General features: G+C 34.5%; 2 protein-coding genes across 2 annotated transcripts; one reads left to right on the top strand and one right to left on the bottom strand.

Moving 5' to 3' along the window:
- Positions 1–2,338: 2,338 nt before the first annotated feature.
- On the top strand, positions 2,339–16,123 carry LOC108368963 (cell wall protein DAN4-like). The gene is made up of 4 exons (XM_017623930.1): positions 2,339–2,356; positions 14,194–14,598; positions 14,662–15,083; positions 16,009–16,123. Exons 1-4 carry the CDS (start codon positions 2,339–2,341, stop codon positions 16,121–16,123), a joined length of 960 nt encoding a protein of 319 aa, XP_017479419.1.
- A 2,295-nt stretch (positions 16,124–18,418) lies between these two features.
- Positions 18,419–21,783, bottom strand: LOC108368962 (salivary glue protein Sgs-3-like). The gene is made up of 4 exons (XM_017623929.1): positions 21,766–21,783; positions 20,075–20,174; positions 19,706–20,013; positions 18,419–19,417 (listed from the first exon to the last, which is right to left on the bottom strand). The coding sequence occupies exons 1-4, from the start codon at positions 21,781–21,783 to the stop codon at positions 18,419–18,421; spliced, it is 1,425 nt and encodes a 474-aa protein (XP_017479418.1).
- Positions 21,784–22,160: the final 377 nt, after the last annotated feature.

Here is a 22,160-nt window from a genome sequence, read left to right as displayed (position 1 = left end):
ACTTTACGTCAGATGCTTCGGCTGATAAAAATTTAATTTTATTTTTTACGTTTTGTCATGGAAATGTCACGTTACCCATGTCAAAATCTATAATCAAAAGCATATTTTTTCTTGATCCAAGGTTTGTGTTCCTAAAAGGACTTAATTTTATGATAATTGACTGCCATTAAATTCCTAGTACTGCTTGTGCTCCAAAATACTAATTTAGTCCATTTTCCTATACATCAATTAAATGTGTGTACATATGAAGTTAGTTAGTTTACGCCTTGTAAATACCTGATTTAATTTAAAAATTTAATTTTGCTTCTTGGTTCACATGTACAAACATTCCTCAAATCCTAAGTGGCTAAGAGTATACATAAATACATTAAGAAAATAAATATAAAAACTCGCAACTCTAAATATTCGGTTTCAAGTCTCTTAGAAAGATTTAGCTTAATCAAAATAAATTAAGTATCATTAAAAAAATAAGTGCAGCTGCTTTATTTATCCAAAATAATATGTTTTTATGTATATAAAATCTATTGGTTACCAAAATAAAATGTAATAAGTATGCATTAAAATAAATATCAAAACAACTGGAAATATACCTTTTGGCAAATTTTTTCTCTGCAACTCAACCAAAATAATTTATTAATCGCTCTAATTCAAACAAGCGCACTAAAGCAAGAAACTCACTATAATGCGAAGCACACACACCCACAGTCATTAGTAATGCATAACAAATAAAAAAAAAAAAAACTCACGATAATAATAACAACAACTTCGGAGTACTAAATACATAGATACATAAATAACTATAACTACTTTTCAACGCCAAAATAGAGGGCAATAATAAATAATAAATCTAGAGAAAAATATTCAAAGAATTGCTCAACAAATAAACAAATCTTAACGACTTTATACAATAACAACAATAATATTGCGCAGCAAATCGAATGAACTACACTAAAATGATAAACCTTTACATACAGACGTACTAAGTAAAATATATTGTAGCAAGGTTTTTCAACAAAATATTCGCATTTGTACGGGCATATATAAGTATATATACATATTTGTATAAGATTGCACTGCAAAAGAAACATGGATATTTAAGTAGTTTTATTGCAATATTTGTGCACGAAATACGTACTTTTTGTCAGCTCAAAGCTATCGAAAAATTCTGTATGATCCAAATAATTATTATATCTACATGGTACCATCAATAAAAATATTTGAAAAAATGCAGCTGAACACATGTGTTTTTATTTAAATTGCTTAAATTAAGTAGACTACTTAATGCAAAGCGATTAATGGTTGATGAGTAATAATGCTTGAAGAAATTGGCGAAATCGGCGAAAATCGCTATCGCAACATAAAAGTTGTTGATCTCGGGTGAATTTCATATGTATTAGTGTCTTATATTTCTTCTCAAGAGCCATTGTTATATTGTTACATTGTACATTCGTTATATTGGGCTATTGGTACAAAATAAAAAAAAATAAAATGGGAGGGCAATTTTTTTTTTTTGTTATCGCTCGATTGGTACAATACAGCGAACTTCTATTGAAAACTTTTAAAAAATTGTTTTTCGTGATTTGGCTAAAGAAAAATATTTGTTTATTCACACGATTGGGATATAATTTGCACCAAATTTTGGGCAAATACCTCATCGTGTAACACTGCCTTAAAATCGCAACTGTGACTAGCAGACTGGAGTTTTGAGTGTTTGGAGTTTGCCAAATTGCAAAAAAAAAACAGTTTCAAAGAAAATTTGTAAATTTTAAATTTTATGTGAAAGTTTTTAGAAAAATTTAAGTGCAGAAATAGATTGGAAATGGAAATTTAAGCACTCCTTTACAACACTACAGCAAAATGCTTAGATACTTAATTTCGCAATTTGCCACACTCCAAATGGATTTTAGACCCATGATATCTTCGTAAAATTTTTTTTATAATGACACGTTGAATACTTCTGTACTTTACGCGTATAGTCGAAAAAATCACCCATACAAATTGAACCCGCCCTAATGTACACATGTAAATTGTATAAACGTGTGCTATTTGTCCTTAGCAAAATTAAAATGGATTAATAGCGAAATAAACAGTCACTATAAACGTGCTCTTGTTATTTCCCTCAATTTCCGAAATGATAGCACCATCGTGTAACCTTAACGTACCGTTGAAGGTCGCGGGCGTCGACAGAGTCGAGATCAGCTAAACATCGAAAAGTATGTTCGTTAAAAATAACAAGTCTTGACCATGCCAGAGCGGGACGGTGGCAGAGATAGTGTTCTGCACTCTCCACCTCCTCATCGTCCCAGCGGACATATTTATGTGTTTTGCTTGACTCAAAATGATCGCCGGCGAAGCGGTAAGTTCGGAAGCTTGGAATTTCTTCAATTTTAATTCAATTCTAAATCAACGAAAAATTATGATTGTGTAGCGAATACCTCCCAATGTGATTCCGCAATAAAAAGCGTGCTCATAAATATTTACCCTTCGTTGGAAAAACGGTAAGCGTCGAATATACTATATGGTAAATGTTTGTATTTAATTGAAGGTGAACAGCTTAAGCTGACTTTGCTCATCAATGATGATTCGGGTAATGACGTCACGATATCAGCCAGTCCTGGAGATGAAGGAAAGAAAAAAAAAACATCAGTCGCCATTTGTAAATAAATCGCAGTCGTGTTCACCTACGCGAGAAAAAACATAGCGCGAACATTTCAGTGATGACGTCACACGGAAAGCTGATTCTGTCAAATTCGCCTAGAAAAGTAGCCATACTGCTGAATGCGCCATTTCTGTCTCTCTAAATCGGGAACGATGCGATGTCGAACCCTGATGAAGTCTATAAAAGAAGTAGCTATAACTTCTACCGCATTCACTTTGTAGCTTTTTCTATTCTTCCTAATAATAAATAGTGGTGTAAAGCTCAGTAACACTTTAGAAATAAAACATTTTTTATTATTTTTTATTATCAAACATCAGACTTACTTTCAAACACAGGCAATCAAGGCCATGCTGCAGTAATCTTGAGCGTAGGATATCGTGAAACTCCCTCTGGTGGCTGAGGAAAGTTCGTGATTTTTTATAAGGGAGCACAACCCTTGAACTCCTTGGTTTTTACTATCGGAGTACAAACCGCAGAGTGTGGTTGGAAAGGTTGTCTGAATGCTAGTAGATCATTCTCATCAACAAAGTGTACAATCTATTACAAATTAAGATAATGATTCTTTCAGTACAAAAACTTACTTGTACATTTTTTTTTTAAATAATGCCAGTATTCTTTAAAAGAGCCTGAAATTATGCGCTATGGACATTTGGGCATCATTTTAGAAAATGCGAAAAAAACAATAAAATAGTCAAAAATATATCCGACAAAATACGACAAAATGCGATCAAAATTTCTACCAAAATAACGACACTTTTTGCTCAATATCTCGGAAACTAAAAGAGATATCCAAAAATGGAGAACGCTATTTTTAAGATATTGATTAGTTTAATATGACTGTATCGCCAACTAAATTTTTAATATATTATCGAAAAAGTTGTCGTCAATATCTCGGAAACTAAAGGAAGTATCTAAAAACTGATAACAACAATCGAAAGACCTTATTTTAAGATATATAACTGCATGTAGAACTAAAAATCGCCAAAATGGCGCTTACGACAAAATTTTACCCAGGCGACGATTTGTGTACACAAATGTATGCACATTGAATTTCCAAAAAAAAAAATCTTGGTCACTCTAATGAGAGTGTATAAATATTTGTTCCCCTGAGAGTGACACTCACTCTTACTACATACACGCCTCACATAATTTGACATTGAATCACACCACGTTTAAGTCAACTTCAAAAATAGCAAAGCAGCGGTGTGATTTGGAGTGGAACATCCTAAAAAAAGAAAATTTAAAGTCAATAAAAACAGGTAATAAAAATGTTAAAGTTAAGTTCAAATTACTTTGATCTAGTTAGCAAATTGTTTTCCAATCAAAGCGCAAATAAAAAAAAATGACGATACTAAGAAAAGACAGTGACGAAAACTAACGTCTTTGAAAGCGAATCATGCTTTTTAGTAAAATAAAAGTTATGTGCCCGTAGGAAATGTGTAGGAGCGCATGATAATGCCTTACTAGCAACTTACGCTTCACCTGGCGGTCCTTACCACTTCCCTGCCGAATCTAGTAACTTAGAATCTACATTTGGTTAGTGGCATACGTCCGAGTCACTTTACCAAGTAAGGTACTTAGTATGTAGAGCAGTCACTCTGAGAAAAAAATTCGGAGATCGATAAAAAACTTCGGCGGCACGTTATTTTGCAATTTACAACGTACGGCGTCATCGGAGGTGTCCATTTTGTACTTTTATAACAGTTGGCATTGGTCGTTATGACAATTTTGGTACTAAAAGCTGAAGGAAAGCATGGATTATTTCATAAGGTGCTTACCTATATTCCCAGAGGGATATACAAGTATGCACATACATACATATGTTCCTAGTACCCATATATGTATGTATGCATTTACACGTATCTATTTATAAAATATATGTCATTTGTTCCAATAAAAATATACATAATTACATACATACATACATATATGATTGAAAAATATTGTATCACGTGGGTAGCTATGTGGTTTGTGAATATCTGCGCTTACATATTGTATGTATCCAGTTTTAGCTTTGTCCTCTTAATATTTTTGCTTATAATTTATTTTATGTGTATATGTATGCAACAAACATTCTCCACCACAACAGAGCGCAAAAATTTTCAATAATAATAAACTCCACTGACCTGAATTTTTCACTAAAGCAAAACCGCACACAGCCCATCGGTATCATAAATACTTAGCTAGCCACCGAACTGTATATGCAACACAATTCAATAAGCATTTGTTGTCAATGGGAAAAATAGTGTCAACCCCCTGCAGCTAATGGTTAATTCATAAGACAGCATTGAAATATTTAAGCTCTGGTGGTGCGGGGGTAAAGTGGCATCCAAATGAATGTCTTTTATTAAAAGCACTGACCGACATACTAAATATTCAACTGGAAACCATTGAAATTCGGCCAACGCGTATGCATGTAGCTGCAGGATATAGAGAAACGATTTGTTTTTTCAACAGTCGCATAGAACAGACGATAGGGTATGAGGTCGAATATTATTACATATATGTAAATATGTACAGATGCTTGAAAGAGTCATGTTAAGACTTGTTTAATTCTGTTCATTCATATTACCTATGCATACATTTGAAAGTTGCTCATACGACATGACAAATTGACAGTTGGAAAAACTTGGTACGTTTTAGTATTTCAAAACATTTGAGTAACGGCATTTTCATCTCAAATACTTTACTTTGCGTATTTCAGAATATGAATCAGGCTGGCATGCACACACACTTACATAATTAATTAAAGCCATCCCAATAGGTAGTACTTTCTAAAATTCTTCGCTGCCTCGCTATTATCACAGATGCAGGCGGGCACACCGCTATCTACCTGAAAATCATGGCTTAAATCATACTTCCTAACGAAGGTTCATAAAGAATGGTCGACAGAGGGATATCCCCATAAATCTGGAATTAAAATCGGCCACCGATTCATGGGAAAGCATGCCGCAGATGCAGAATGCAGAAATACGCCCGTTTCATCATTGATTTTTTGACTCTCTGGCGAATCTAAGCTCAAGTGGCACTCATGGATTCTCGCGGTATCACAACGGGCCAACTGGATCTAAATATACCTCTCTCTTCTAATGGATACATACCTCAACCTAACCTAACCTATCACTTTTATTTTCGTTTTCTTCATAGTTTTCGTCATCAATATGGTTACTCATATCGTTATCATTCCCACCTTTTTGTTATGGAAATCATTATGGATATTGTTATTTGCCGAGTTAACGCTATCAACTTTTCCACCGGTAGATATTATTATTATTATGTGCCGTATGCACTGCGCTCTCTATATTGCGTGACCCTCCCTCCTATTTTCCACCAATATAGTCAATGTATATTTTACACATTTATTTCGATCGTTATCGATATTGTTATCGATATCAATTTTGTTATCGTTATCAATTGTGTTATATCAGTCGATATTTTTATGGTTATTTAATTAGTTATCGCTTTGATCGTTTGATCGTTCTCAATATTGTTACTTTAATAAACTATTGGCATCTTATATGGAAGTGTCGTGGTACCATAATATCAAATCATTAACAATAAAATTTCGATTCTACCACTTAACCAGTCTCTTTATGAACTATAAATTAACTACAGAAAAAATATGCATTTAAAGCCGACCCATATTTTGAGCTGTAATTAAAGCAATAGTTTGGTCGTTTATTACATTAGGCGTGGGTGGTAATGCAAAAAACCTACTATGAATTAAGCACTCAAGCAATATCTAAATAAAAGCCTGTTTGTACATACATATATGGGTATTAGCTTTAATCCGAATAATTATATTTATGTTGGCTGTTTATTCATAGTCTGATTCTCTTGCAATGCTTGAGGACATTTACATGCTGTGTTGTTCATAGATGCATACATACAAACATACATACATGTCAATACAAATCTGTGCTAAATAAAGCGTGGCAAAAAATATATTTATTCGCCTCATGGGCATCCATTTGAGTAGCTGCTACTGGACATTAGAGCACATACTTACTTACACATATATAATATATACATATATATACTTGTAACAATGCAAAAATAAGCTTAAATTTACATACATATGCATTTAGCCGAAATCTGTTAATAACTTCGTTGTCCTAGGCAGCGTAATATGGTTCACTAGTCAACGCATTAGTTTGTCGAAAAAAGGAAACTAGGTCAATGCATAAGCCATGTTTAATTTGATACGGCTATTTATTTCGCCAGACAAAGTTTTCTCGCAAGTACATACATACATATACATAAAGAGTAGCATCAAAATGAGTGGGCGAAGGTAAAGCGCAGTAAATTTTACACGTTAATGCAATTTAGGTTACACAAAAAGGTGTATACAAAATAGTAAGGGATTAATTATGTCTTTTACTTATTTTCAAATTATTCTTTATACAAACACATATATTTCTCAAAGGTATTTAGCACACTTAATCTTTATCAAATCAAATGACTGAGACCTCATATTGAAGAGGGGAAGCCCACGTACCTACAAAAAATAGTCACGTAGTTCAAGTTTAGGTATTTTTAAAAGAACAAAGTGGTTTTAAAATGTTGGTAGCACTGTATCCTGTCAATCCAGCTCCATATCTTCAATAATGGTCCATCAAATTTAGTGTCACACAAACTCACAACTCCGAACGGCGATTGTATTTTATGAGAAGCTGCAGAAATACACGCGGAGGTCTACAATTGGCTGACAAGGGGCGTCTCACAGTGCTTCGCCCCACTACTGTGAATCGTCAAAATTAGGGGAGTTGTTGCAGAAAAATTAAATTTGGTGCGCTGCTTCAGAATATGTAAATTAAGAAAAATTTGAAGTTTTGCCAATATCGGTGCAAGGACATGACTACCTCCCATATATCCTTAATTTTTAAAGTTTAATTTTAACTACAATTTTAAACAGAATAAAGCGAAAATTGGTAACTATCCGTAAAAGTATGTCCTTAAGCTCTGTGGTAAATTTTGTTTCGTTCGGTGGAAGGACATGACTACCTCCCATATATCCTTAATTTTAAAAGTTTAATTTTAACTACAATTTTAAACAGAATAAAGCGAAAATTGGTAACTATCCGTAAAATTATGTTCTCAAGCTGTGTGACGAATTTTGTTTCGTTCGGTGCAAGGACATGACTACCTCCCATATATACTTTTCTCAAAATCCAGATTTTAGCCACATTTGTGATCAGAATGCACCAAAAACCAATAATAACTTGTAAAATGATACCTTTTAACTCTCTGGAAAATTGTGTTTATGAATTTTAGTAATAGCAAAAAAAATTATATTTAATTTAATATCTGCTGTAAAAAGGGTCATAAATAAAATTGTTTCTAAATTTGCGCAATAAATAAGATAATTTATTTTAAATGTAATTTATAATGTTGTCTTTTAAAATGTACTAGGGTTTAACTTAATACTTAGCATTGCATAATACTACATAGCATAACATAACATAACATAATTTTACATGACATCACATACCACAACATAACATACCATAACAAATCGCGCATTCTTAATTCGTATCTCCTTTTTTATCTTTATCACATTCCCTATCTTTATCTTTATGTTTCTGTATATGTTTATCTTCATCTTCATCTTCATCTTCATCTTCATTTTCATCTTCATCTCCATCTTCATCTGGTTTAAAAACGCTATGTAACCGAATTTTATGAAAATCGATTGACATCTATCATGGCAGATAGATTAAGTCGACGATATTTTATGTACATATGTTTATTGTTATTTTCTATATTAACCTACAGCATAAACTGATCTGATATTTTTGCCCACAACTCGAATATAGCAAAGTCGATAACAATGACAAACAAATACGCATATTTAATATTTACATTAGCGTAAAATATAAAAACAATTATATGGTGAATAAAATTATTTACTTTTGTCTGAAACTCTTAAAAAAATTGATATCATAAATGTGAAGGCATTTATACATACATATTTGTGTTCGTATGGAAAAGTAGCTTATGTCGAAAGGCTGGCTTTAGTATAATGCGGCAATCACTTTATTTTTTAAACGGCAAGGAATTTTTTGATGAGACTTAATCAGAATATTGACTTGCTAGTATCGGAACTATTTCTTCCACGTTTATTTGCCAAAAGTTGTTCAACGGCTTAGCGTCAGTGAGTCATTCGCAATCGTATGCTGCGAATGCCGATTTATACTAAAGCCAGCCTTTCGACATAAGCTACTTTTCCATATGAACACAGATATATACATATGTAGATGTGTTTGTAAAATACACACACGAATGAGACGAATAAAATCGCTTGGCAAATGAGTAATAAAACTTAGTACGTGACTTTCTTTGAGTTTGTCCTTTCTTTCTCACCTCGCTTGTTGGCGTCATAATCCCGAACACAGACAGATAAAAATGCATTCCTTCATGTTTGTAGTGAATACACACATACGTGTATATTAAATAGGATGTTCTTAAAAATGTCATCATATACATTTTTTGTGTGGCAACCCTTTATTTAGTTCTACGTACAAATACAGACATCCTTGAAAATTTCAAAATGTTACACAAATTTTTAGGGGTCGCTAACAGAGTTTGAGAAACTTGTATTTAAATCGCATAAATATTACAGAAATTGGACTTAAAACCTGATAAGTTTGACATATTTCTTTTCAAACCCTGGTAGCGACTTTTGCTATTTTCTTTTTAAATGTTGAACTTTTTGTGAATGGCTTTATTTCGTAAGTAAGTATAACCAAATAAAGGGGTGGCCCATATGATTTCGATATTGTAAGGACCATCCTATTATACAAATATATGTATAAGTATAGTAAATACAAATACAAATGCAAATATTAATTTTCAATACAATGTTTAACATTAAATGATCTTTTAATAAATAAAATTAAAGATTTGTGATTTCGAGCAAAAAATAAATAATTTCCGATTTGCCTATACTTAGCGAGTGGCGAAACGAGCAAAATTATTGAGGTACAACCAAACTCGCCAACGTGCAGCCAACGGAGAATCACTATTGCCAACAGGTGCGGAATATTTACGGACTTTTACGCATTGGCGAGGACCGCAGACGATGGTACGATAAGCTTTACAACGACATGGACATAGTGCAGCGAATTAAAATACAGTGACTCCGCAGGGCCTGGGTTCGGGCTCAGTTTCCCACCAACATCAAAAAATAAATAAAAATAAAAAAAAAATTCTAATAGCGGTCACCCTAGGCAGGCAACGGTAAACCTCCTCTTCTGTCATGAAAAACGGCTTCTCATAAAAATACATTCGGCGTTCAGAGTTGGCGTAAAACTTTTGGTCACCCCTTTGTGTAACAACATCAAGGCGCACGCAACAAATCGGAGGAGAAGTTCGGCCAAGCAGTAACATATGAGCTTTGATCCAAAACTTTTCGTGTAAAATCCTGAAAAAATGTCAAACAGCAAAATTACTCCCTGAAGTGAGAGTAAAAAGTGAGTAGCAACAAAAAGTACGGCAACAAAAAAGGCATCTTTCCTGTAAAAACGTCAACCAGTGATCGCTTGACACTTTTCGTGATTTTAACAGAAGAAAAAGTTCAGGTAAAATCTGGCAACTTCATTCGCTACACAACTCTCCAAAAATCGCTCGCATTTACAAGATTTCGGAGTTCGTGTAAAATCCTGTAAGTTCATGGAGAGAGTGGATCAGAGCTATTATGTAAGCGCCAATCTTTTATTATTGTTATCTGTCCAATTCTTCAAAAGTGTGGACACACCGAACCATTGTCGTAGTTGATAAGCGCCAACAAAGTTATGCTATCACCAAAAGGGGGTATATTGGCATCACCAACCCCTCCAACTCTTCTTCCTCTTTAAGCTTTAACTAAAATATATTTAACATATACATATGTACATAAAATATTACGTTTAAATTAATTGCTTTAGTATATAAAAAACAGCGTATTGTAATATGCCAAGTAATTCGTTAAATGACTAGTAAAAAATTCAGGAGCAAATTCTTTATCCCGCACTCTTTCAAATATGCACACATATGTGTGTATGTATGTTATTGTAAATATGTACATAATATGGTTACGTGACATTTCAGCGTATACTCGCATCAGGCGGTTGCAGTACATAGCTATGTACATTAGGGCGGGTCAATTTGTATGGGAGACTTTTTCAACTATGCGGGTATAGCACAGATCTACATGTAATTCTAAGCAAAGTTGCCGGAGAAACCGTGGGTCTAAAATCAATTTGCAGTTTTCCAAATTGCGAAAATAGGTTTCTTAGCATTTTGCTGTAGTGTCATAAAGAAGTGCTTAAATTTTGTATGAGGAATCCATTTCTGTACTTATCTTATTCTTAAAATACCACCAGAGGGCACAGCAGTGAAAATTTTCACATTTTCTTTGAAACCTATTTTCGCAATTTGGCAAACTATAAATTGATTTAGACCCACTTAGAATTCTTCTATGCTATATGCGCATTGTCAAAAAAAATTACCCACCCTAATGTACATATGTAAACAATGTTAAAGTTTCAAAAGCAAGCAGAGAAAAAGTTTAAAACTTCTGCAGAAAATTGGATGAGAATGCTATTTATAAACGAAAAAATAAATTTTGATTAGCAAATGTTGAAAAGGCAACGAACTCTATAAAAATGGAAGGAAGTAGAGTTAACAAAATATCTGCTATTCAATCAAAAGATTCCAATTGTAAAATTTAAGCTTGCTTTTGATTGATAAGAAAATTTTGTTGAATGAATCAGTATGATAATTTTACGCTATTTGAGTGCTTGAGTCATTATGCTCAATCCATATTTAAATACGCATACACAAAGTGTTACAACCTGGAAAAAGATTTTTAGGACTAAAAAACCTTAAAAAAAAGGCAAAATAAAATATTTAAATTGCCAGGAAAATCCACTAAAAATTGCAAAAGAGACAAAATAGGCAAGAAAAAATTGCTCCAAAACCCGAAATATATATAGGAAAAGGCCACATTTATTTTAGAAATGCTTAATTAATATGGGAAACGAAACAGAAAATTTACAGCAGTTCGTTCGATTGGACTCTAGAGTTGCCATCTCTTAAATAATTCAACTCAAAATGTTTAAAAAGTTATACCAATTAGTACCATATGTGTATGACTCGTTAAAATTTGAATGGGTTTTGTTTCTTAACTACATGTAAAAGGGTCGCCACCTGTTAAAAAATTCCAATTCAATTTCAATCAAGGGAATTAGATAAATGAACCAGACCATAATGCCAGACGAAAGAGGTTTAAGAAGGTAGTAGCATGAAAATATTGTGAGGAGGCTAGCCACATGTTTGAAAAGCCGGATCTTTTTAGTTTATCCGCAAGTTATATGAAATATTAATATATGGGTAGCATAGAGTCTGAAGGAATCTTTGAATTGAACTTTCACACTATTTTTCATTTGTTCGAAGAGGGTTGCCAACGGTTTACAAATTTAAATTCAAATCATGTAATGAGTTAAACCGATTATCAAAAAGATGGGTATCAATTGAAACCGGTTTGGAAGGCTTTATTTCTGAGCTTCATTTTGGGTTGCCATATGTTGAAAAGTTAAATTCAACCTAATTTATTAGTTGATTGAAATATCTAACACAGCAGTTAATGTAAGAAATTTAAAGGGATTTTTTTCAAAGTCGAATTTACTTAAGTTATACATAATTTATATGATATTTTAAAATACGCGCGTCAAACGAAAGTTTTAAAAAGGCGTTAGTTTGAAAATATATTTGATTGGGGTTGCCACTTATTCGAAAAATCATATATATCCTAATATGTACGCATAGATACATTCAATACGCAAAAACATTTTTTGTGAATTTCATAAAAAGAAGTCAAATTAAAGATCTTGGCCTGTAGATGAGCCTTATGATTTTATTTTTTGAATTTCGAATTTTTTTTATCGATACAGCTTAATTGAAATGAAAAAACCGACACTATGCACCTCTCTTCACACAGAAACGGCAGGAAGAATTTAGATGAAATTTGTTCGCCAGCATTTGGAATATTTTTTAGATTTTTGAAGAGGATTTCCATTTATTTCATTTAAATACCAAGTTTGGTGTTTCATGTTTCAAAAATTTTAAATTTAATTAATTGTTGTACAGAATTTTTTCACATATCGAGCCCTTACCGAAAAAAGGCGTAAGCGAAATTTTTTAAATTTTTTTTTTTTATGCAGAATTGCTCCTAGAGCATTTAGATGCAGTAATTCTGCATTGAAAATTAAATTTAATAAAAAAATCTCGCCTTCGTCTTTTTGGCATCTCCATAGAAAAATATGCACTTGCAAACATCCATAAATCCATAAATCTACTCTGATTCTTCCGTGAACCGGGTAAATGAGTATAAATTTGTTGTTTAAGTAATATTTCCAGCATACGTCGTTACTACTTTGAACTAGCGTTGTTTATGATGTTTATCTTTTTAGAAATAATATTTGTTAAATGCTAAAAGTGTGCGCTGAGAGCAAAAAATATAGCAGCTCACCATGTTTCGTTATTATTAAAAAAAAAATAGGTTACTAGGTTAATGGACTTTTTGCAAGTAATAAATTTTATATTCTTAGTTGTTAAAAAAGTAAAATGTCTTCTCTTTATTTAAAACCGCTAAAGACCTTATACATACATACATATGTACATAAGTATGTAGAGCTACATGCTGTGTAAATGTTTAAAACGTAGTTTGAGAACGCTATATTTGCATATTGCTAATATTGAATGAGCCAAAATGTAAGAAGTCCTCAACAGAACGCAATAGATACAAACAATAAAAGAAACTCAAACTATGTAAACGCGTTACGAATTTATATGTTTATTTTCACATGCGAGTTAAGTAAACTTTTACGATTTATTTTGAGCATTCACAAAGTGTGGCGGTTTTCTCCCGCCCGGAAGTTTGTCAGCGAAAAGTAAACATACATACACATCAAAAACAAAGAGTACGAATGACGTACTACAAAACGCAAAAACTATCAGCAGAGTTTTCAAATAAACTCTTATCTTTACAGCCCTCCTAATATCGCTGAGTAAAACGGAATTTTACGATATTATCGACAAAGTAAACTAACAAAGAAACCTGTGAAAAGATTGAACGAAAATGATTACCTGTTGGCATTGCCAAATATCGAATCATCTTCGAAAATAGCAAAACAGATAGAAAACTAGCGTGCAACCAAGAGCATATAATTTTTTGGCCGACTGTGAGTGTGTCTAGCAAAAATGTGTAACGCCAAGCGACTTTTTGTTATTGTGATTTTGAACGTAAGTTGTATACATAAATATTTAATTAAAATTAAGCGATTTTCAATTATTTATTTTATCAACTTGGCTTGANGCGACTTTTTGTTATTGTGATTTTGAACGTAAGTTGTATACATAAATATTTAATTAAAATTAAGCGATTTTCAATTATTTATTTTATCAACTTGGCTTGAATTCGAGTACGTCACTAAATTTGCAATGAAATCGAAAAGTTTTTATTGTGCTTTGTACATATTTTCGATCATTCTTAGCTACTCGCGCTCAGCAGTCGTGAACGCGCTCTTATCGCGGCACTCACAGGCCGTTGTAGTGAGTGCTTTTCAAATGGAGTCGCTTGTTTGGATGAACAAACCTTTGCTGTTTGCATTGATAATATACCAACCGCTGTGAGTACACCATGTCCAGCGGCAACTGTTTGCACAGCCGAGCAAGCAATTTGTTTGGCAACCGCTCAAGGTGCTTTGCCCGTTTGCTATGAGGATCAATGTGGAACTTGCACATCCGTTCAGAGGAATTTCACCTGCCTGGATGTGGACACTTATGCCCTGTGCTTCGATGGGCAGACACCAGCGCCAAGTTCGATTGACTCCTGTCCGCAGGGTTATGTGTGCGATTTGACAAGCTCCGATGTTTGTTCACCTTCGCAAACAACAATTGTGAGTAGAGTGGCCCACAGGAAATGTGGTGAGCATTTATACATACATATTTGTGTTTTATAGCCGTCATGCATATCAGGAACGAACTCAACTACTACTACAACAACCGATGCAACAACTGAAACGACAACTGACACAACGACTTTAACAACAACAACAACATCGACAATTGACACAACTACTGGTACAACAACTATTTCAACAGCCGAAACAACAACCGATACAACGACCCAAACAACATCCGGTTCGGCAACCAACTTGACAACCGAAACCACAACTGATTCAACAACTACCACCTCATCGACAACAACGCCTTCAATCACCGCTTCAACTACAACTTCTACGACTGATTCAACCACCGATACAACAACACCAACAACCACTACTACTACGCTATCTACTACAACTCGAGCTCCTAACACATTTTGCGCTGAAATCGGGCAGACGGGCAATTTCAGACCCGATGGGGACACAACGTGTGCCGTGTAAGTATTTATTTGTAGATATTGCGATTTGTGCTTAACTGTTGACCTTCTTTGACCGAGTTTTCTTACCCAACTGGTTAGGGAGGGGGCGCAATTCTGTCTATTGACTTTTAACTCACCACAGTCTTTCGAAGAACAGAAGTATATAAATTTTTCTTTTTAAACTAAAAATCTAAAGAAAATTAAATTAAAAAAAATAAAAAATTTTATGAAAGCAAAAAGAAAAAATAAAAAAAAAAATAAAAATTCTACAAATTCTTGAAATAAAAAAACAATACTTTTAAAGAAATAACATCTGCTAGTTAAACGAACATTTAAACGAGAAAAAAATTAATTTAAAAAACCAGATTTTTTTTCTTTTTAAAAAAATATTGAAAAAAAATAAAATACATTTATACAAATAAATTAAGTTAAAAATAGGTTTACTTTTAAGACAATAAAATCTTCTCCTCCGGTTTGTGGCGTGAGCCTTGATGTTACACGAAGGGGAGCGAGCTCCAGTTTTACGCCTACTCCGAACGGCGAGGTTTGCCATTGCCTGCCGAGGGGCGACCGCTGTTAGAAAAAACAATTTTTTTTTTTGATGTTGTCTACTGTCTTTCAGTCGTCTTACAAAGACTTTGCCAGAATTGCACTGTATGTTAAGCTTATCGCATAGTGAAAGAACTTCTCATAGAAATGAATTATTTCCAATCGTTTTAGCACAAATATGGGAAAAAACGTTGAATATTAATGGTGTTAAAAGCATCGAAAAGTCAGTAATTAAAACCTAACTTATTCAACTAGGATTATAATTTAACTAAGATTACTTTAAAACCTAGTGTACTAGAAAACTTGAAGAAATCCATTTAAAACCATTAACCGAAATTTTCAAAACCTACGGTATAAATTTTATAAGTGTTAATATTTTTCTTTTTCTTTCCAGCTACATCAATTGCTACTTGCTTTCCGGCCAATACTTGGGTTGGAAATATACATGCCGGTATTATTTTAATGCAGCAACTGGACTGTGTCAGACCGAAAGGCCTGCAGATTGTTAATTCAATTATTTCTTATCTAAAAGTTTTATTTTAAAATATAATTTAAATAAATATTTGTATATTAAGCTTAAGAAAAAAAATGTAGTTTGACTTGAATTTTAATGATCTACGATAATTGTTCGGAGGACATGGAGCTGCGCAAATAGTTTAAGATACGCCATTACCACTGTCAACGCTTGTGGTAAAAAGGTTTCTCCAGAAACTGCAAGCAGGAACAGCTACTGAAACAACCTGCATTGTAAGCTAAAAAAATGCGGTTTGGCACAAATCTCACTTGCCTCACTGCAGTCTAGGAAGTCTACCCCGACCTGGGGCCACCTCACATCGTCGTACAACATAACAGGTTAAGTCATGGTAAGTGACTGGAGGAAGGAATTACAACCAGTATTATTATCAGAACAGAGATAGCACGATCAAAACAAAATCATTCAAGATCGCAAAGTGACCCGAGACCAGACAGATTTATCAGAGAACAGTAATGAACAAATGAGTGGATGCTCAAAGTTCAGATTAGGAAAATTACGCGGACTACGGAAGCAAAATAAATTATAGGAAATTAAAACTCGATTTTGGAAATTTATCGCTTTTTTAGAGGCAGGCTTGAAACATGGAACAGTTATAATGATGTGTTATTGCAGGTTGCAAGCCCTTGGAACTAGCTTAGGCGTCTTCTGTTGCTCCTGCGATATGGTAAAATCCCACTGCAACACAGTTGCGGGAGCTGTATCCGGAAGTGCTTAGATTGAGTCTACGTGTTGATAAAACTCTAAACCGCTAGAAAACTCCGTTTAGGGCAGCCCTAAAAACTCCATATACATACATATCTATAGGACCAGGTGCAGGAGCCTTCAGCCATACTAGATGGGCTTGCTATTGCTTTTACTTTGACTAGTACTTCTGACCAAAATAAAAATCAAATCAAAATGAAATTTTTCAGACCAACGACTGCCAAAATCACTGCGCATTTTGGCGGAAATCGCTCTGATTGCACAAGCAATAAGTCATTTTGAACAGTTACAATAAGTCAAAGTAGTGAGAAGCAAAAATTGTATGGATTTTGCTACTTCGACTTAAATGTTTTATACACCGTCCCTTACTGCAGCTGAAGTTGCGATGACTTGTGTTTGATGTCCGAGCTGGGTTGAACAAGGGGTCTTAAGGGCGACTAAGCTTTCGTGCGGAGTTTTCACGGTATTTGACATGCCGTCTTCTTATTATAGGCCGGTGAACAGCGTTTATAACTCAATTCTTTCTTAAGTCGACTTAGGCGGTTATTGCTTATGACCACAGATATATATTTTTTTTTACGGGCATATTACATCTATGTGAATCCTTATTTGGCCAACCAGATTTCGCACAAGATTTTATTAACCAAATTTCCTATAAAAAAAATCAATCGAATTTCGGAAAAGCCCACTGAGATGGAGTATATAAATTTTTTCATAATTTAAACGATTCGATGAAAAACGATAATTTTATAAATCTTCTGATCGTTATTTTCACTGAATATCTATAAGAAAGATTTTCTCAAGTGAAACGGGTCTGAACTTGGGACTCCAATTAATTCCAAGTTAAATAAAAAAAAGACAAAATACTCTTGTTATTTAAAGCTTGCTATGAAATTTGACTTTATTATTTCTACCAAATATGTATGTAATTTCATTCACCAAAAGATTTTAATGAATTTTAGTAAAAGAATTCATTGAACAAAGATTCCTTAGAACCAAAACTGTATCTAAGAGCTCGTAGGACAAGTGTATGTCTCGGAACACTTTCCCTCAGTCGGATCAAACCATTTACCACTACCACAAGTCCTACTAGATGCAATCCACACCGATCCCGGCTTTGAACAGACGATGTAACTGAAATGTGGAAAAAACTCAACTTAATGAATAGCCAGATATGTACATATGTATGTACTATATATGAAATTCCGTTGCTTACGATTTGCAAGTTGTATCATTCGGTTGTGCTACAGATGCCTGAACACCGTTAGCTTCACAAACTTGCGCGGGACTTAAGGTGGTCGTACTGGTTTCTTGTGTAGTTGTTGTTGATATGGTTGTTGTAATTGTTGTTGTGTTTGTTTGTTGCGTAGGACACTCATAAGTTGTTGTACAAAAAGCAAAAGTTGGATCGAAATATTGATTACTGGGACATGTAGCTGCAGTAGCAATCCAGCTAGAACCTGACTTCGTACAAATTATGTATCTGAAATTGAAACGGCATATATGTACATATGTCAGTATGTATTTTAATTTGTAGAGAACAAATTATTTATCGATATCATTTTACTCACTCTGTACAGGTTAGATCATCAGGGTTTGCTATACTAGTTTCTTCGCCATTATTTTCACAAATTTCTGCGGGAGTTAGAGTGTGTTCAGTAGTCGTAGTTGTTGATGTAGTTGTTGTTGTTGCAGGTGTTGTTGTAGTTGAAGTTGTCGTGGGTGTAGTCGTTGTTGGCGTAGTTGTTGTTGTAGTCGTTGTTGAAGTCGTAGTGGGCGTAGTTGTTGTTGGTGTAGTTGTCGTTGGTGCAGGTGTTGTTGTTGACGTTGTGGTGGGCGTAGTCGTTGTTGTAGTTGAAGTTGTCGTGGACGCGGTCGTTGTTGGCGTAGTAGTTGTTGGTGTCGTAGTCGTTGGTGCAGGTGTAGTCGTTGTTGTAGTTGAAGTCGTCGTGGGCGTGGTCGTTGCTGGCGCAGTTGTTGTTGTTGGCGTAGTTGTCGTAGGCTCAGGTGTTGTTGTTGACGTTATGGTGGGCGTAGTCGTTGTTGTAGTTGAAGTCGTCGTGGGCGTGATCGTTGCAGGCGCAGTTGTTGTTGTTGGTGTAGTTGTCGTTGGTGCAGGTGTTGTTGTTGACGTTGTGGTGGGCGTGGTCGTTGTTGGCGTAGTTGTCGTAGGCTCAGGTGTTGTTGTTGACGTTGTGGTGGGCGTAGTCGTTGTTGTAGTTGAAGTCGTCGTGGGCGTGGTCGTTGCTGGCGCAGTTGTTGTTGTTGGTGTAGTTGTCGTTGGTGCAGGTGTTGTTGTTGACGTTGTGGTGGGCGTAGTCGTTGTTGTAGTTAAAGTTGTGGTGGGCATAGTCGTCGTTGGTGTTAATGTTGTTGTTGTTGCAGTGGTCGTTGACTCAGGTGTTGTTATAGTTGTTGTTGATGCTGCTGTAGTCGTCGTGGGCGTGGTCGTTGGTGACGTAGTTGTTGTTGTAGTAGTAGCTGTGGTTGTTGTGGTCAGTTCAGTTGTGGTTTCTGTTGGCTCTTGAGTAGTTGTGGTGGTTTTTGTTGATTCCCTACAACTGGGCTGTGAAAGAGTAAAAAAATCTCCTTAAAATTAATACCCAATTGTTCATTTAACCATTTTTTAATACTAACGATTTTTTAATGATCTTCTTTTTGCATATAAATAAAGTATATATAAAGTTTCGATTTCAAAATAAAAAATTGGGGTATATTTTTTTCGGTATAGAACAATCCCAGGGGGTGAGACTTTAATTTTCACATGCATTTTTAGACCACCCTAGTGTACATACATTTTTATATATCCTATATATTAAACTTTTCGTTCTAAAATTTTTAATGCCTCACTTACCATTGCTTCGGTTTCATTTGAGCAAAATTTGCTGCCGCTATTCAAATCACAAACAGTGCCTTCGGGACAATTATACAGCGATTCATAGTGGGGACTATCATCGCCGAAACAAAATGCCACAGTCGTTTCATTGAGGCAGGCAAAAACTTTTCCTTTCGAACCACAAACACCACATTGTAACTGCTCTACGTCATCGGTTTCGGTGCGAACACAACTCGGAACCGATGAATTGCTTGGATAGCAAACATACACATCGGCTGTACAGACGTAATCTTCGGGGCAAGAACGGTAGTTCAGCGTGGCCGTACCTTAAAGTAAAGTGTTACTAATTTTACTCATACATACATATGTATATACTTTAAATTTTACCGTTAATGCAGAGCGAGTATACGGTTTCATTGTGACAGGCCACAGGATTTTCGGTTTGACATTGATCGCACACGCCATGAACTGAAGCAAAGCCCGATGCCTAGTGTGAGTGGGAAACCAAAAAAAAATTAAAAATATGAGGTGAGAACTGCATGTATGTATGTATGTGGATGAGTGTGAGTTCTCATGAAGGAAGCACGAAATTCACTTACAACAAGAATAAAAGTAACTACGAGTACAATTCTTCGATTCATTTGTTTGGCTTCGATTGCAAATGCTAACTGAGAATGCCAAGCCAATTTTTTCGAACTTTAGCAACCCAAATTTAAATATGTACATAGTACGTGCATAGTATGTGCGCTATCGTTATGTTGTATTCTCTTCAATTTTTATGACCCGCTAAGCAATATTCGCCGTCATCGATTCGCCACTTCTCTGCTCGCTATGTTTGAGTTCCGGTCGCTTAAAGAAGAGTTTTGCATGTGAAAACAACAACAAAATTAGTTAGCACGGATAGACGATAGCGAGTTTGGTTGTAACTCGCTAACTGTTGGCGAATCGATGATGGCCATTATTTACATAAATAAATTGTTACTTTCATTGGAAAAAACTTGAAGATGCCGAAAAGATAATTTTTGCTTATCTTTTTTTTCAAAGGCGTTTACAAGTGAGAAAAATATACAATACATACAAACATATTTATGTGCATATGTATGTATGTATGTGCATACAAATGCGAAAAATCACCGTGTGCTTAGTAAAAATTTTGGCATTGTAAATTTTATCATCGCAGTAAAATTTAACAGCCCTGTATGACAACACCGAAATAGATATTAATCACATCGCTGATTAGTTAGATAAAATTGTGCAATAAAAAGTCTTCGCATTTAATAAATAATTAGCCAAATTTTCTTAATAGCGAAAATAAAGTGTACAGTGACTCACAATACTAATCACGCAATATTCTACAATCGCTTTTATTTGATGCTATGAGCCAAGTGGTGCAATGTGGTATAAAGAAACTTCTGAGTATATACACTCAGCGTCAAAAATATGAATACACTGACGTTTCTTTATTTATATTTTCCATGCCAATTTTTTTAATTTTTTTTTATAAATATACAGTTCATTCATAAGCAAAAACTAAAAGCATCATTTTTTTCAATTTCATATAGAACTTGGAATAAATAATTCAAGAAATACCAAAAAATTGTCAGCAAATTTTTCAACTTTTCAATTCCATTTCTTAACAAAATTTTGGGTATGCAGTTATGCAGACCATTAAATTCTATTATAAAAAGGTGAAAGTTTCACGTCTCTAACGCATTAAAACAAAATCTATTTTAATATAGAAGAAAATCCGCTCGACGAAAAAAAGTTCCCAAAAATCAACGGTAATTTTTAGAGACTTGAAACTTGCACTTTGTACTAAAATTGAAGTAATGGGCAACAAAACTGCGTACTCAAAATTTTTCTGAAAGTTTTTTGGTATTTCTTGAAATTTCCCGAGTTCTACATGAAATTGAAAAAAATGTACTCTGCTGGTTTTTTCTATTGAATGAACTGTATTTTTATGGAAAAAATTGGTATGGAAAATACAAATAAAAAAAAATCGTCAAAAAGCCAGGGTATTTATATTTTTGTCGCTTACTGTAGTTTCAATTGCTCGCCTACATATACTCAATTCTTACCAAATCATGAGGATCCATGCGTCAGAGCGGAGAGAGAGAGCGAGTTTTAGAGGAGGCTACTGCGACGCCTTACGTTGAAGGGTCGTTCACGTCTGCAGCGTCTGCTTATCAGCAACTCGATATGTAATGATCGTACGCTGGACTTGGAATACAGCACGTAAAAACTAGTTCCAATTGAAAAAATTGTGACACCACTCTTACCCAATAAATGCTAAATCCGGGGCAAGTTAAAAAGGGGTACGGGTACATGCGCAAAGTTGATGTTATAGAGAGATTTCGTTTCTCGGAAAACGAGGAACCTAATCTGTGATGTTGTGAAGAACGTAAAATGCGTTTCCAGTATTTTAGACGTAAGTAACACTGTAGGAGTACGAATTCGAATACGACAACGAGGA

The sequence above is a fragment of the Rhagoletis zephyria genome, unplaced genomic scaffold (genome assembly GCF_001687245.7).
Source record: "Rhagoletis zephyria isolate East Lansing unplaced genomic scaffold, Rhagoletis_zephyria_1.1 Rzeph_scaffold_03422, whole genome shotgun sequence".
Lineage (NCBI taxonomy): Eukaryota > Metazoa > Arthropoda > Insecta > Diptera > Tephritidae > Rhagoletis > Rhagoletis zephyria.
Note: the sequence above shows the minus strand (reverse complement) of the source record. Positions and strands in the feature narration are given on the sequence as shown.

Bases quoted from the DNA above. Each gene is read 5' to 3' on its own strand.
- LOC108368963 (XM_017623930.1), top strand. The intron at 14,599-14,661 runs GTGAGTAGAGTG...TGTGTTTTATAG, and splicing joins CACCTTCGCAAACAACAATT to CCGTCATGCATATCAGGAAC. The intron at 15,084-16,008 runs GTAAGTATTTAT...TTTTCTTTCCAG, and splicing joins GGGGACACAACGTGTGCCGT to CTACATCAATTGCTACTTGC.
- LOC108368962 (XM_017623929.1), bottom strand. The intron at 20,014-20,074 runs GTAAAATTTAAA...CTTTACTTTAAG, and splicing joins ATACTCGCTCTGCATTAACG to GTACGGCCACGCTGAACTAC. The intron at 19,418-19,705 runs GTAAGTGAGGCA...ACTCTTTCACAG, and splicing joins CAAATGAAACCGAAGCAATG to CCCAGTTGTAGGGAATCAAC.